Genomic DNA, 17782 nt, shown 5'->3' with positions numbered 1-17782 from the left:
ATGAATGGATAAAGAAATTGTGGTTTATATACACAATGGAATACTACGTGGCAATGAGAAAAAATGAAATATGGCCTTTTGTAGCAACGTGGATGGAACTGGAGAGTGTGATGCTAAGTGAAATAAGCCATACAGAGAAAGACAGATACCATATGGTTTCACTCTTATGTGGATCCTGAGAAACTTGACAGGAACCCATGGGGGAGGGGAAGGAAAAAAAAAAAAAAAAAAAGAGGTTAGAGTGGGAGAGAGCCAAAGCATAAGAGACTGTTGAAAACTGAGAGCAAACTGAGGGTTGATGGGGGGTGGGAGGGAGGAGAGGGTGGGTGATGGGTATTGAGGAGGGCACCTTTTGGGATGAGCACTGGGTGTTGTATGGAAACCAATTTGACAATAAATTTCATATATAAATAAAAAAAAAAAAACAAAAAACAACACTTTAGGTAAGTAAATGAAACAGCTCAATACTTTGAATAGCATTTGCATCTCACTGGAAATAAACCTTTACAATCTTAAAAAAAAAAAAAAAAAACAATCCATGCTAATTTCACAAGCATACAGGCAACTATGAATCTGTACAATCTTTAATCTATAACTATTTATTATCATGTTAAATTTTTATCTAGAAGGGGCCTATAGTAATTTATGTCAACTTCAAAACATATATTTAATTTTATATCATTATATTCTCAGTGAGAAAACTTTTAACAAAGTACATTGAACTGTTAATCTATGTTTAGTAAGTGAAGTGGGAACCAAATATTAAAACAATACCATTTTGCTTTAATTCAATTAATTGTTTTGGTGGTTTAATGTCTTTGCTTAAAAGGAAATAAACAATGTCTCGTATTGATCTGCTTCATCATGGCAGTAATGAAAATAATAGAGTTATTTCTTTAGCTCTAGTAAAAAATTATGTTTTCTTTTTTATGCATTTCTTTTTTTATTAAGCAAGCAGACAAAAAATTAAAAAATCAAGATGGCTTAATCAAATGAAAAATGAGTTTAATTATCTGAAACCTACACTAAATGTTTTTTGTTAAAAAACAACTAAGAATTTATGTCTCCCTTTGATATATGGAAAGCCACCCTCTAACCAGAAAAGTAAAACACAGAGGTTCTTGAATGTTAAGCATGCTGAAAATGAAGCACACACACCATGTATGAAAAAAAGGTGTTTTTGCCATCATATCCTTGGATATGCAGACAAAAGAGTAGAAATAATTATTATAGCCTTTCTTGTAAGCCATTCTTCAGTTAGTGTGTGTGTGTGTGGTGGGGAGGGGTAAGGTTGGCATGTATGAAGGAGCTGTGAGAGAGGAGATACAGAGACAAAGGGAACAAGGAGGATGCAAATGGCTGCAAACAAAATTAAAAGAAATAGTAAATAGCAGGACAAAATGGTTTTTCTTTGGGATTCATATTGTTAAATTTAAACTTAATGATTTGTCTGAATATATATAAGTTGAACTATCCTACCATTTTTCATTCCCCAACCCACACCATCTCTTCATCTAAACAGCTATTGTGTTTACAGCTGGGAATAATTACCTGACATTTACTGGTGCTTTGTATTGGGAGGGATCTTCTTTTTTTTATATCACTAAACTAAACTGTAATTCTTCAAGGAAGTTCTGATTTTAAATATTCTCTAGAATATATGTTAAAATACTCAATATGGTGTGTTTGGGTGGCTCAGTCAGTTAAGCCTCCAACACTTGGTTTCGACTCAGGTCATGAGCTCAGGGTTTGCGAGATCAAGTCCTGTGTTGGGGTCTGCACTGACAGTGTGGAGTCTGCTTGGGATTCTCTCTCCCTGCCCCTTCCCTGCTCATGCTCTCACTCTTCTCTCTTAAAATAAATAAACATTAGAAAAATATTCAATATGACCATGATTATATTCAATCAACAGATGACAAAACATACCCTTTGATCACATATACAAAGTAAACATGTAGCTGATAATTTGATATTATTCTTAAATCACATTTTATATTACCTTTAATCTAAGAGTAGTTGACTGTGTCCTTTTCTCAGTTTCAACGGGTCACTTATTAAACTAACTTAATTACATATTGGACTATAGAGAATCTAAGGGATAATAACTGTTACTCACTGTTCCCTGAATAGTCAATGTTCAATTGAACCTGCTCACTTGTATTTACAATTGCTTCCCTGAATTTTGATTGTATTTCTCTCTCCCATCAAGGTATCCACATTTGCTGTCTTTGAGACCTGGAAAGAGTCACACTTACTTCATAGTTCTGCTCAGTGACAGTGCACAGGTGGTTTTCTTTTCCTGTTCTATGGCATAGCTGATTTCTGCACTCACCTTGGCATTTAACCATTCACTGGGCTTTTACATCTCATGCATTGATCCCTTATTACTGTCAAACTTCCTATTTTGGGGGGGTATCACTGACTTTTTCTTTGCAATTCAGACTTGTTTTACTATGAATTCCACAATCTCTTTGGGGAAAGAAACAATGGTTCATATTTTTGAACACCTCCGAGCCCAGTTCTGATAACATATTAGATGCTTTCTAAAAAGTTGAATTCATGTGGATAAAACACAATGACCAATAACAATTTAGTCCATATGTCTTTTTGCAATTACCCATCTTTGTTATTTTAGGAAAGAATTGAGACTACTTGCTCGTATCTTATCTAATTAACAGCACAGAAGAACTGTTTCTGTAGGTAGGATATTACTGAGAGTAAAAAAATTGTCTAGTCACAGTGTGAAATATGCTTGAGTTCTGTCAGTGGGAATTGTTTCTCCCACTTTGTCCTAAACAACAGTCTGCTACCATTCTGTTTTCTGGAATCTCTTCTTGGTAATCTTCTCTTTTGGGTCAATATGCCTAAAAACAAAGTTGCTTTTATCCTCAGTCCTTCTCTACTCCCAATCTTCTAAATTCCTAATCTTTCAAATTCCTCTGCCTAAAAGCTTATAGTCATTTCATAGCCCTGGCATCAAAAAAAATCTGTAGGCGAGCACCTGGGTGGCTCAATTGGTTGGGTGTCTGACTTCAGCTCAGGTCATAATCTCACTGTTTGTGCTTTCAAGCCCCATATTGGGCTCACTGCTTCAGATCCTCTGTTCCCCTCTCTCTGCTCCTCCCCACTCATGTTCTCTCTCTCAAAAATAAATACATATAAAAAAAACCAACTCTGTAGGTATACCTTCAGAATATTAACTTGAACTATTCGAAATGATAATATTGTAGGTAAAAAATAGTTAAAAGCCAACAATGTTTATGGCTCACCCATAATCATTCAGAATCAGAACACTTCTAGGGGCGCCTGGGTGGCGCAGTCGGTTAAGTGTCCGACTTCAGCCAGGTCACGATCTCGCGGTCCGGGAGTTCGAGCCCCGCGTCAGGCTCTGGGCTGATGGCTCAGAGCCTGGAGCCTGTTTCCGATTCTGTGTCTCCCTCTCTCTCTGCCCCTCCCCCGTTCATGCTCTGTCTCTCTCTGTCCCAAAAATAAATAAACGTTGAAAAAAAAATTAAAAAAAAAAAAAGAATCAGAACACTTCTAGTCATCTTCAGTGCTACTCTTCTAGTCCAAGTCGTCATCATCTCTTTAAAATTATTTTCAATATTTTCTCCCATTCTGTGAATTATCACTTTCTTGATAGTAAAATTTGCATTTCAAAAGTCTTTTTTTTTTTTATCAAGTCCAATTTAACTTTTCTTTTCTTGCTTGTGTTTTTAGGATCATATCTAACAAGGGTTGCCTAACCCAAGATCACAAAGATTTACTCTCAAATTTTCTTCTAAGAGTTTTATAATTTTAGTTACTACATTTAGTTCTATGATTGTCTATGACCCATTTTAATTTAATTTTATGTGTAGTGTAAAGTAGGGGACCAACTTCATCCTTTTGTGTGTGGATATCCATTTATCCCAGCATCATTTGCTGAAAACACTATTCTTTTCCCCATTCCATGTCTTGGCACTACTGGCCAGAATTTAATTGACCATAGTTATATAGGTTTATTTCTAGACTCTCAATCTTATTCAATTGATACATATGTCTATCTTTATGCCATTACTACATAGCTTTATAAGTTTTGAAACTGGGAAGTATAAGTCCCCCATATTTGTTCTTTATCAAGATTATTTTGGCTATTCTGGATTTCTTGTGTTTTCATATACATTTTAGGATCAATATATCCTTTTCTTCAAAAAAAAATAGCCTGGGAATCTGATAGGGATTGCACTGAATCTATTGGTTAATTTTGAGACTATACTATCATCATCCTTTATATAAATTTTTATTCCCACACAACTGACGTTTTCACTTCAGTCTTTGCTCCTCAAACCTATTCCGCATATAGAATCAATGTGATTCTTTGAAAATTGAAATCAGATTATATACTGCCTCTGTATATAAATGTCCATGCCTTTCTGCTTCACCCAGAATAAAATATAAGGTCCTTTCAATGGTTTAATGGTCTGGCATATACTTTTCTTTGGCTGCTACACTGATTTCATCTTACAATTTTCCCCTTTAGTCACTCATTTTAACTATACTGAATTTATCATTAATTATGCCGTGCACAATCCACCTCAGATTCTTTATACTCCCTATTCATTCTGACTACATCCTTCCTCCTTGGAGCATCCTTCACTTCCTTCAGGTCTCAGGTATAATACTATTAGACGGTATTTACTCCTTTTTATCTAAAATAGCATTTCTCCATCTATCTCTGTCTTCTGATCTGCTTTGTTTTTCTTCAGAGCACTTACGACTGCCTGAAATTTAATATATACCATACATATATGTTTTTCATATTTATCCCTCAAATTTAATGTAAATTTCATAAAAACAAAGATTTTTTTTGTTCACTATTTTGTCTTCAGTGCTTAGAAGAGTGCCTGCCACATAGCAGGCACTCAGTAAATATTTGTAGAAAAATTAACAATATATTTTAGAAGTATCTAATTGCTATAGATGAAATAACCAAATTTAGCAGGAGTCTGTTAGACAATGTAATATACATATAATACACAATTAAAACTTCTCCTTCTTCTTACATTCAATATTATTGTATTATTCAAGCAGTATGTCTACTTTAAAGCACATGTCAAATGATTTTGAAGACCAACATAGTCTTAAATGAATAAGTCTTCTTTGAATTTATTTTTAGCAAGTCAAAAATACTAAGGTCTCATAATCATTACCAGTCCTGACAAGCAATAAAATTTATATCACCATTTTCTAAAAAGAATCACTGGCATCTCATAAATAGTATTCTAGACAAGGAAGCCAAGAACATTTAACTTCTTCACAATTCTATTTTTAACTCTGCATGATTTGGAATGTGCTGCTGGACAAGTCATTTATCTTTTCTAACATTAGGTTGTGTTTCTTTAAAACAAAGCTAATACAACTTGCTGCTATTTATATTTTGTCATGCATATAGCAATGTTGATAAAGGTGACATAATTCTAAACACAGGCTAATTTTGCACTGGGGAGTTGCCATTCAAAAATAAATAATTCCTGTAGTATAAAATTTTCTGTGTGAATAAAGAAGGATATATTGATATTATAGTATGAAAAATAACAGAACTATAAATGCATAGGAAGCTGTATGGTAAAGAAAAGTATCAGGAGTCAGGGAGACTTTTGTTTAAATGTTGATATACTTCCTAAGTGTAGTAGAATGAAAAAGTTTAATTTTATGTAACCTTAGTTCTTTTCTCTAAAAGGAGAGTAACAAACACTTTTATAGCACCCAACATGGTGTCTGGCATATGATAGGTGCTAAATAAATGTGCAGTTCAATCCCCTTGATAAGGACTATCAAATGGCCATGGCACCAAGTATAAAATCACAAGTCTCATGAAAAGATAAGCTGAAACAACTACCTCTGTATGAAGCATGTTGGGATAACTGGAATGAGTTAAGATTTCCATTATTAGTTTTTTTTTTTAATTTTTTTTAACATTTATTTATTTTTGAGACAGAGAGAGACAGAGCATGAACGGGGGAGGGTCAGAGAGAGGGAGACACAGAATCTGAAACAGGCTCCAGGCTCTGAGCTGTCAGCACAGAGCCCGACGCGCGTCTCGAACTCACGGACCGCGAGATCATGACCTGAGCCGAAGTCGGCCACTCAACCGACTGAGCCACCTAGGCGCCCCCCATATTAGTTTTTTAATTAGCTGATATCTCCATAATAAAATCACATAAAAAATGAACATTTTGGGGACACCTCTCTGGCTCAGTTGGTACAGCATGTGACTCTTGATTTTTGGGTCATGAGTTCAAGTCCCACATTGGGCCTAGAGTTTACTTAAAGAAATGAATACTTATTATTATTATTATTTTTTTACAAAATTGAATATTAAAACAAAATGAAATAAATTATGAGGATTTCAAAGGCTTCATAAAAATTTGGGACCAAGTCAGCTATTCAGCTTTTTTCTTTTTGCCATTTAAATATTGTATACAGTTGTTTTTTCTAATTCCAAAGTGAAATAAATATCCTTCTCAATCCAAATACTGTCAACAGAAATTGACAGCCTGGTGTGTATATGCCATCCTTTTGTGTATACTCAGATAAATATTTGCATATGATTTCTATTTTTTTCTTTATATATACTATATATATATATATATATATCCTGAAATATATTTTGGAAATTATTTAATATAAACAGATAGAAATGTAATTAGAAAGACAAATTCATTATCCAAACCAAGAAAGACTATGCTATTAAAACTCAGTTTGGACACCAGTTTTAACTGAGACTGTCCTAGGAGAAACAGGGAGTATAGTCATACTAGATGTTTGGTCACACCAGTCGGTAGTTGCACAATGCTTTATAATCCAGTTATTCTATAATTTAGTCACTACTTAACTAGCTGATGTCCATTGAGGTCACTTCGAGTTTCAGGTCACTCCAAAAACAAACAAACAAACAGACAAACAAACAAACAGAATTGATGTAATAAATATTCATTTTCTGGTAGTTTTTTTTTCCTGGAGGAGTGAATCCTAAAATTACATTGCTGGGTCAGGAGGTTTGTACTTTAAAAGAATCACATTAATAATGTCAGATAACATTCTAAAAAGCATTTCACACTCCCTCCAATGATATATGAGAGCACTCACTTCTCTACAAGGAAAATCTATAGTTACATGGACTGATTTCTCGGTCATTCCTGAATCTGATTAATATATATCTTCTTGTAGTAACATCACATTCTTTTGCTTATAATATATTTAAAACTTTAACTATTTTTCTAGTTAGATATTCTCATGGAAATGTTGAAATGCTGAACATATTGTATTTAAATTATATGTACATTGTGGAAAAGATGTCATTTTATGACTTAAATTTTGTCATCAAATCACAAATATGTCTTTATTTGTTTTATATTCTTTAATAATATATTTATGAATTATTTCATGTAGACCCTAGGTTTCTGTTATTGGATCACTCATTTTACTTTATACTTTTTCTTGTCATCAACAAGTAGTATCTAGTAGTCCCAACTAGATAATATTTTATTATAAAAAGCTATTAAATTTTGAGTTTATACTCTTGATATTTGACATCTTAATATTAAAATATTAACATTAATTATTAAATTACTTTGATCTTTTAGCTAGTAATTAAATGAACACTCTTGTTTATGTAAGTAATCATAATAAACAAAGAAATTTTGTTCATTTTTCTATATTTCATCCTAATATTTCATGTTATTACTTGGATCCGAATTCTGTCTACCCCTTACAAACTGTTGTAATTATGCAAGTGACTTAAGTTATATATACCCTAGTTTCCTCTTCTATAAAACGAGTTTAATAAACTTAACTAAAAGAATTTTCTCATTTTTGTGTTTGTTCAATTATGTACTGTGTATCTCTTCTCTCATTAGAATATGAACTGATGGGATTAGGGTTCTTTTCAGGTGTCATTCCCTTAGCACCTGAAAGAGTGCCCTGGATAATGTAAGTGCTCAAAATTATTTGTTAACTGACTGGATGATGGATGCATGGATGAATGAATTTGGACATCCTTTACGCAACCCTCATTTGTAAATATGTAAGTTGGCAAAAAATACCTTCCTCATTTCTCCTTGAATTATTCATTGTGACCAGGTGACAAGAAATTCCTCTGCCTGCAGAGTTATATGAACTCACCTTTTGAGTTGGATGCTGATCAGACTCTGTATAAGCACGTAGGCAGCATCTCAGTCACCAAAGACTTTGGCAAACAACCGAACTCTATTTTATTGACTTTGCTCCATTTTGATTTTTCAAGCACTTTGACAAGATCATTACCCATTTTTCCACATAAACTTTAAGCCCATTTCTTGACATTGTGTTGCCCAGATAAACTATGGAGTCCTAACTCTTTTTCTCTAATTATACATTCCTGATCCTCCATATAACTTCTCTGATTCACCAACTGAGTACATGCCTTCTCCCCATGCACTTTCTGACACAATTTGCTTTTAATTTCTAGGTAAAAATCCACATTCCCAAAGCACCTTAGTTCTAATCCCTATAAAGATCATTTGTATGAAAATTTGTTAATTTATCTTCAGACATTCTGTTATTTTTAATATCTTTCCATTTTTTCAACTCCAATAAAATACCAACACATAAGCATTGTTTTTAAGACTGAATAAACCTATTGGAAAGATATAGCACAACAGCGAAGCACAACAATAGAACATAAAAGACTCTCAGCAGCCAGTATATAAGTATATATTTTTTAAGTATTTACTTATTTTTTGGAGAGAGAAAGAGAACATGCAAGAGGGGTGGAGGGGAAAAAAGAGAGAGAGAAAGAATGCCAAGCAGGCTCTGTGCTGTCAGCAACATCTTATGAACTGTGAGATCAAGACCTGAGCCAAAATCAAGAGTCAGATGCTTAACTGACTGAGCCACCTAGACATCCCTCAGAAGCCAGCATATATAATTAAACTATTAAATGTGTACAGAGAAAGTGCAATCCCTGCGCCAAGATATCTATGTATCTCTTACTAGTAGAGATCCAGATAGATCCAAGGTCTTAAAATAGACGTAGAATCATGAATGCACTTCCTAGAGGCAGATCAGGAAAGTATTAAGGAAGGGATCCAGTATCACTATTGAATAGACCTTAAAATTTTTAAATCAAATTTAACTTCTAATAAATGGTAACTATAACCAATTTTGTGGGATTTTATATGAGAAAAGGCATTTAAAAAATAAAAGACAAAAATTTTGTCTTGCATGTTATAATGTATTTCATTATTTTCTTTGAGACTTTGAAATGGTTTTAGCCAAGATTTCAATCTAATAGCCTTAATTAAGTCACTATAATACAACATCCTAAGAAAAAAGACTGTAGAATACTTACACTGAATATAAAGCCTTACTTATAATGAATTGTCTGCCTTTGGAAAAGATGGCCATTGTAAATTCTCTCAGTAGATTTACTGATAACCTTGTCTGCAAATATTTCTGGGTCATTTTCTATTAGGTATTGGTGGATCTGATATAGTCTAATGAGGCTTATTTTGATTTTTGATTTGTCTAACTTTTTTCTTTCTCTTCAAAATGTACTAAATTTGACTTAACTTCTTTCTGTGTTAACTGCCACCACACAGTATATTCTATAGCATTTGATATGTTCTGGAAATATATAAGTATCTTATAAGATGTTTTTAAAAGATTTTATCAGTAAATTTTAAAAGTATATTAATTTTTTAAAAGAACTGAGTTAATGTTTCTGCTATCTCTTGCCTATATGATATTTTTATGACATTATCCAAAAATAATTTTAAAATTTATTCTAAAAGTTAGCCTATACCTTCTTTATGCACACATATATTCTTATTCCTAATTGTGTCTTGAAACTCTTTTTCAGTAGATTTCTAGATGTTAAGAATAAAAGAATAATCATGAAAAGGATATTCATTTAATGTCTTAATTTGGAAATTTTTACTTTTCTAAGAACTCCTCAGAAAATTTTGCATTTTTGCCAGTTGTATGACTCAAGGTAGCACTTGCTAGTTGCTATAACAAACAAACCAAAATCGTGGTTGCTTAATTCAACAAATGTTTATTTGACACTTGCACGAAGTCTAATACAGATGTTCCTGGCTGTGCTATTCTTCTAGGAAGTTCCATCCAAGAAAAGGATCCCAGAGTCCATGGTTCCCACCATCATGTGATTCTGCTATCTTGGAGCACTTCACTTTCAGACAGCGAGTGAGATCATGGGAGATTGTATCTTTCATGGCCAGGCTAAAATAATTTCCCTTTATTCTATTAGTCACAGCCAGTTGCATGGTTCCAACCTAACTGCAAGAGAGGCTGGGGAACTTAACTTTCCTTTGTGCTCAGGAAGAGAAAAGGGAGATTGCTAAACTTTTAGTCAGTCCCGCCATACAGGTATGCCAGTCTAGAACATGGTAGAGGAAAATAATATCAAAAGTGGGAACAAAAGTCCTCAATTATAGTTTCTTTTACTAAAGTTATTGTTATTAAAATCTTGGTTCAAAAAAAAATCCTGGTTCAAAGATCAAATTTTAAAATGCAATATTTTTATCATTTGTGCATTGCTCTATAAATAGAAGTGATTTTATCAAGTTACGTACGTGATACAAGTAGTCAATATTTATCCATCAGTTAAGATGCAATATCATAAATTCTTTAGAAAAACACTATGCCACAATACAAGACAGATGAATTGCAGAGGAAATAATTCATTTTAATTATCACATTTCAGTGGGTATATAACATACTAGATATAACTGCCATGTGCCTGTTGATGGGATACAATATTGTCTACATTCTGATTGTCTTTTCCATGAATTGTTTTATTATTTTTTTTATTTATATATGAAATTTATTGTCAAATTGGTTTCCATACAACACCCAGTGCTCATCCCAAAAGGTGCCCTCCTCAATACCCATTACCCACCCTCTCCTCCCTCCCACCCCCCATCAACCCTCAGTTTGCTCTCAGTTCTCAACAGTCTCTTATGCTTTGGCTCTCTCCCACTCTAACCTCTTTTTTTTTTTTTTCCTTCCCCTCCCCCATGGGTTCCTGTTGAGTTGCTCAGGATCCACATAAGAGTGAAACCATATGGTATCTGTCTTTCTCTGTATGGCTTATTTCACTTAGCATCACACTCTCCAGTTCCATCCACGTTGCTACAAAAGGCCATATTTCATTTTTTCTCATTGCCACGTAGTATTCCATAGTGTATATAAACCACAATTTCTTTATCCATTCATCAGTTGATGGACATTTAGGCTCTTTCCATAATTTGGCTATTGTTGAGAGTGCTGCTATGAACATTGGGGTACAAGTGCCCCTATGCATCAGTACTCCTGTGTCCCTTGGATAAATTCCTAGCAGTGCTATTGCTGGGTCATAGGGTAGGTCTATTTTTAATTTTCTGAGGAACCTCCACACTGCTTTCCAGAGCGGCTGCACCAATTTGCATTCCCACCAACAGTGCAAGAGGGTTCCCGTTACTCCACATCCTCTCCAGCATCTACAGTCTCCTGATTTGTTCATTTTGGCCACTCTGACTGGCGTGAGGTGATATCTGAGTGTGGTTTTGATTTGTATTTCCCTGATAAGGAGCGACGCTGAACATCTTTTCATGTGCCTGTTGGCCATCCGGATGTCTTCTTTAGAGAAGTGTCTATTCATGTTTTCTGCCCATTTCTTCACTGGGTTATTTGCTTTTCGGGTGTGGAGTTTGGTGAGCTCTTTATAGATTTTGGATACGAGCCCTTTGTCCGATATGTCATTTGCAAATATCTTTTCCCATTCCGTTGGTTGCCTTTTCGTTTTGTTGGTTGTTTCCTTTGCTGTGCAGAAGCTTTTTATCTTCATAAGGTCCCAGTAATTCACTTTTGCTTTTAATTCCCTTGCCTTTGGGGATGTGTCGAGTAAGAGATTGCTACGGCTGAGGTCAGAGAGGTCTTTTCCTGCTTTCTCCTCTAAGGTTTTGATGGTTTCCTGTCTCACATTCAGGTCCTTCATCCATTTTGAGTTTATTTTTGTGAATGGTGTGAGAAAGTGGTCTAGTTTCAACCTTCTGCATGTTGCTGTCCAGTTCTCCCAGCACCATTTGTTAAAGAGACTGTCTTTTTTCCATTGGATGTTCTTTCCTGCTTTGTCAAAGATGAGTTGGCCATACGTTTGTGGGTCTAGTTCTGGGGTTTCTATTCTATTCCATTGGTCTATGTGTCTGTTTTTGTGCCAATACCATGCTGTCTTGATGATGACAGCTTTGTAGTAGAGGCTAAAGTCTGGGATTGTGATGCCTCCTGCTTTGGTCTTCTTCTTCAAAATGACTTTGGCTATTCGGGGCCTTTTGTGGTTCCATATGAATTTTAGGATTGCTTGTTCTAGTTTCGAGAAGAATGCTGGTGCCATTTTGATTGGGATTGCATTGAATGTGTAGATAGCTTTGGGTAGTATTGACATTTTGACAATATTTATTCTTCCAATCCATGAGCAGGGAATGTCTTTCCATTTCTTTAAATCTTCTTCAATTTCCTTCATAAGCTTTCTATAGTTTTCAGCATACAGATTTTGTACATCTTTGGTTAGATTTATTCCTAGGTATTTTATGCTTCTTGGTGCAATTGTGAATGGGATCAGTTTCCTTATTTGTCTTTCTGTTACTTCATTGTTAGTGTATAAGAATGCAACTGATTTCTGTACATTGATTTTGTATCCTGCAACTTTGCTGAATTCATGGATCAGTTCTAGCAGACTTTTGGTGGAGTCTGTCGGATTTTCCATGTATAATATCATGTCATCTGCAAAAAGCGAAAGCTTGACTTCATCTTTGCCAATTTTGATGCCTTTGATTTCCTTTTGTTGTCTGATTGCTGATGCTAGAACTTCCAGCACTATGTTAAACAACAGCGGTGAGAGTGGGCATCCCTGTCGTGTTCCTGATCTCAGGGAAAAAGCTCTCAGTTTTTCCCCGTTGAGGATGATGTTAGCTGTGGGCTTTTCATAAATGGCTTTTATGATCTTTAAGTATGTTCCTTCTATCCCGACTTTCTCAAGGGTTTTTATTAAGAAAGGGTGCTGGATTTTGTCAAAGGCCTTTTCTGCATCGATTGACAGGATCATATGGTTTTTCTCTTTTTTTTTTTGTTAATGTGATGTATCACGTTGATTGATTTGCAAATGTTGAACCAGCCCTGCATCCCAGGAATGAATCCCACTTGATCATGGTGAACAATTCTTTTTATATGCCGTTGAATTCGATTTGCTAGTATCTTATTGAGAATTTTGGCATCCATATTCATCAGGGATATTGGCCTGTAGTTCTCTTTTTTTACTGGGTCTCTGTCTGGTTTAGGAATCAAAGTAATACTGGCTTCCTAGAATGAGTCTGGAAGTTTTCCTTCCCTTTCTATTTCTTGGAATAGCTTGAGAAGGATAGGTATTATCTCTGCTTTAAACGTCTGGTAGAACTCCCCTGGGAAGCCATCTGGTCCTGGACTCTTATTTGTTGGGAGATTTTTGATAACCGATTCAATTTCTTCGCTGGTGATGGGTCTGTTCAAGCTTTCTCTTTCCTCCTGATTGAGTTTTGGAAGAGTGTGGGTGTTCAGGAATTTGTCCATTTCTTCCAGGTTGTCCAATTTGTTGGCATATAATTTTTCATAGTATTCCCTGATAATTGTTTGTATCTCTGAGGGATTGGTTGTAATAATTCCATTTTCATTCATGATTTTATCTATTTGGGTCATCTCCCATTTCTTTTTGAGAAGCCTGGCTAGAGGTTTGTCAATTTTGTTTATTTTTTCAAAAACCCAACTCTTGGTTTCATTGATCTGCTCTACAGTTTTTTTAGATTCTATATTGTTTATTTCTGCTCTGATCTTTATTATTTCTCTTCTTCTGCTGGGTTTAGGCTGCCTTTGCTGTTCTGCTTCTATTTCCTTTAGGTGTGCTGTTACATTTTGTATTTGGGATTTTTCTTGTTTCTTGAGATAAGCCTGGATTGCAATGTATTTTCCTCTCAGGACTGCCTTCGCTGCGTCCCAAAGCGTTTGGATTGTTGTATTTTCATTTTCGTTTGTTTCCATATATTTTTTAATTTCTTCTCGAATTGCCTGGTTGACCCACTCATTCGTTAGTAGGGTGTTCTTTAACCTCCATGCTTTTGGAGGTTTTCCAGTCTTTTTTCTGTGGTTGATTTCAAGCTTCATAGCATTGTGGTCTGAAAGTATGCATGGTATGATTTCAATTCTTGTAAACTTATGAAGGGCTGTTTTGTGACCCAGTATATGATCTATCTTGGAGAATGTTCCATGTGCACTCGAGAAGAAAGTATATTCTGTTGCTTTGGGATGCAGAGTTCTAAATATATCTGTCAAGTCCATCTGATCCAATGTCTCATTCAGGGCCCTTGTTTCTTTATTGACCGTGTGTCTAGATGATCTATCCATTTCTGTAAGTGGGGTGTTAAAGTCCCCTGCAATTACCACATTCTTATCAATAAGGTTGCTTGTGTTTATGAGTAATTGTTTTATATATTTGGGCGCTCTGGTATTCGGCGCATAGACATTTATAATTGTTAGCTCTTCCTGATGGATAGACCCTGTCACTATTATATAATGTCCTTCTTCATCTCTTGTTACAGCCTTTAATTTAAAGTCTAGTTTGTCTGATAGAAGTATGGCTACTCCAGCTTTCTTTTGGCTTCCAGTAGCATGATAAATAGTTCTCCATCCCCTCACTCTCAATCTACAGGTGTCCTCAGGTCTAAAATGAGTCTCTTGTAGACAGCAAATAGATGGGTCTTGTTTTTTTATCCATTCTGATACCCTATGTCTTTTGGTTGGCGCATTTAATCCATTTACATTCAGTGTGATTATAGAAAGATATGGGTTTAGAGTCATTGTGATGTGTGTATGTTTTATGCTTGTAGTGATGTCTCTGGTACTTTGTCTCACAGGGTCCCCCTTAGGATCTCTTGTAGGGCTGGTTTAGTGGTGACAAATTCCTTCAGTTTTTGTTTGTTTGGGAAGACCTTTATCTCTCCTTCTATTCTAAATGACAGGCTTGCTGGATAAAGGATTCTCGGCTGCATATTTTTTCTGTCTAGCACACTGAAAATCTCGTGCCAACTCTTTCTGGCCTGCCAAGTTTCAAAAGAGAGATCAGTCACGAGTCTTATAGGTCTCCCTTTATATGTGAGGGCACGTTTACCCCTTGCTGCTTTCAGAATTTTCTCTTTATCCTTGTATTTTGCCAGTTTCACTATGATATGTCGTGCAGAAGATCGATTCAAGTGACGTCTGAAGGGAGTTCTCTGTGCCTCTTGGATTTCAATGCCTTTTTCCTTCCCCACTTCAGGGAAGTTCTCAGCTATGATTTCTTCAAGTACCCCTTCAGCACCTTTCCCTCTCTCTTCCTCCTCTGGGATACCAATGATGCGTAGATTATTTCTTTTTAGTGTATCACTTAGTTCTCTAATTTTCCCCTCATACTCCTGGATTTTTTTATCTCTCTTTTTCTCAGCTTCCTCTTTTTCCATAACTTTATCTTCTAGTTCACCTATTCTCTCCTCTGCCTCTTCAATCCGAGCTGTGGTGGTTTCCATTTTGTTATGCATTTCATTTAAAGCGTTTTTCAGCTCCTCGTGACTGTTCCTTAGTCCCTTGATCTCTGTAGCAAGAGATTCTCTGCTGTCAGCTATACTGTTTTCAAGCCCAGCGATTAATTTTATGACTATTATTCTAAATTCACTTTCTGTTATTATTTAAATCCTTTTTGATCAGCTCCATGAATTGTTTTAAAAGGGATCAGGATTTTTTCAGTGATTAGATTTGCCAAATAATATCAATAACCAAAAGAACATAAAATATATACTATGAAAGTGTGGTTAGAATGATCAGAAGCTGTAATATTGAATTAGTTAGATGCAAACTATTGTAGACTGTAACAATTAAGTAAGCATTTGCAATATAAATATTAAAAGTTATCAAAAAATGTAATGTAAGTTTATACAATTACATAGGTATATACATAGATTTGGAGTCTGCAGATATATTGAGGCATAGAATTTACAGAGAAACTTGATGTGATGTTTTATGTGAACTAATTCTAAAAACACGTTTAAGAAATACTGGGTTCTCATCAATCTTTGGAGTGAATTTCATATTTGATTAATTTGTATTGTCTGTTAAGCCAGCAAGTCACTCTGCATGGCATGGTAATTTCCTATTTGCCAAAAATTTATAATATTTTCCTTTTATTTAAAAATCACAAATTTCAAGTATACAAAACATTTTCTAAGTAAATATAACACTTTAACTTTAACTTTGCAAGACCTGTCACTCAAATTCCCTGCTGAAAGTAAATTCAAGATTAAGGTTTCATATAACTGCAAGATTAAAGAATCAAAACCTATGAAGTTTAAGGACTAAAATTGAACTAATTATTGTTATCAAAATACTTCATGTCCAGGCAAGCAAGAGATGCATCATTAACTCTGCTTTTGATAAATGCCTTTAAACCAAAATCCTGCCTGGCTGAATGTCAGATTTTGTTATTTATAATCAGGGTCAACTATATTTCAATATCACCTATATGGATAGTGGATTGACCTAAACCCATTGAGCTGATACTTTTATAATTCAGGGTCAGTAGAAGTGTTACTGGTCATTAATCATCATTAGAAAAGTCTAGTTTCCAATAACACTTGATTTTTTTCTTGAGAAAAAAATACCAGCCAATAGCTAAACTCATTAGTCAAAAGAAGTAAATTCTGTCTTTATTTATTATTGAAAGATGTTATCCATCTACTTCTAAATCACATACTTGATAGTTACATATTTTTAAAATTTATAACATATGTACTAAAAAAGAATCTGTAATAAGGTAAATATATAGTCATAACTAAAAATTGATTAAAGTAGCAGAAATGAAAATTAGGGAGGGAAGGAAAGAAATACTAGTGTGAGTTTACTAGGTAAAAGAAGTTACCACAATTAATTAGTTACCAATTTCTGGGAATCTAAGAAAAGTGGAAAATATCATTGATTACATTGTTTACAAAAAAAGAAGCATGCCATCTCGCACATAAAGAAAACTTGTTCTGGAAATCTAAAAAAATATATATGTGAACTGATTAAACACATCGTTAAGAATTTTGCTGTAATTCACTCATGTGTGGAATTTAAGAAACAAAACAAATGAGCAAAGGGAGAAAAGAAAGAGGCAAACCAAGAAACAGACTCTTAACTATAGAGAACAAACTGATGGTTAGCAGAATGGAGGTGTGTGTGTGGGGGGGGGATAGGTTAAATAGGGACAAAGGAGGGCACTTGTGATGAGCACCTGGTGTTGTACGGAAGTGTCGAATCACTATATTGTACACCTGAAAGTAATATTACACTGTATACTAACTAACTGGAATTTAAATAAAAACTTAAAAATTTTTGCCATATAAAAGTTTAGGTATTTTATTTTATTTTTAAACATTTTTTTTTTGAGAGAGAGAGAGGGGGCACAAGTGAGCGAGGGGCAGAGCTATAGAGAAACAGAGAGAGAGAAGTGGATCTCATCCGAAGCGGGGCATGCTTGTGTTCAGCCAAAGTGGGGCTTGTGCTCACCCAATGGGGGAGTCGAGCTCACCGTCTGCGGGACTCGAACTCATGAACCGTGAGATCATAACCTGAGCTGAAGTTAGATGCTTAACACCCACGCACCCTAAAAGCCTAGGACTTTTAATGAGATAAATTATTGATATGTATGAGTATCAGAGAATGA

The 17782-nt window shown here is 34.8% G+C and overlaps 1 protein-coding gene across 2 annotated transcripts in view; it reads right to left on the bottom strand.

The window, feature by feature from the left end:
* Positions 1-17782, bottom strand: part of CNBD1 (cyclic nucleotide binding domain containing 1) — a 430168-nt gene that overhangs the window by 36226 nt on the left and 376160 nt on the right. The window contains exon 11 of one of the 2 annotated variants that reach the window (XM_040493921.1): positions 2117-2235. The exons of the other annotated variant lie outside the window; for it this stretch is intronic. Within the exon in view, the coding sequence (XP_040349855.1) occupies positions 2162-2235 (74 nt within the window). The 3' untranslated portion in view covers positions 2117-2161. The remainder of the gene's footprint in view (positions 1-2116; positions 2236-17782) is intronic. 2 annotated transcript variants of the gene reach the window in all.

The sequence above is a fragment of the Herpailurus yagouaroundi genome, unplaced genomic scaffold (assembly GCF_014898765.1).
Source record: "Herpailurus yagouaroundi ecotype Mexico unplaced genomic scaffold, PumYag 186, whole genome shotgun sequence".
NCBI classification, from domain to species: domain Eukaryota; kingdom Metazoa; phylum Chordata; class Mammalia; order Carnivora; family Felidae; genus Herpailurus; species Herpailurus yagouaroundi.
Note: the sequence above shows the minus strand (reverse complement) of the source record. Positions and strands in the feature narration are given on the sequence as shown.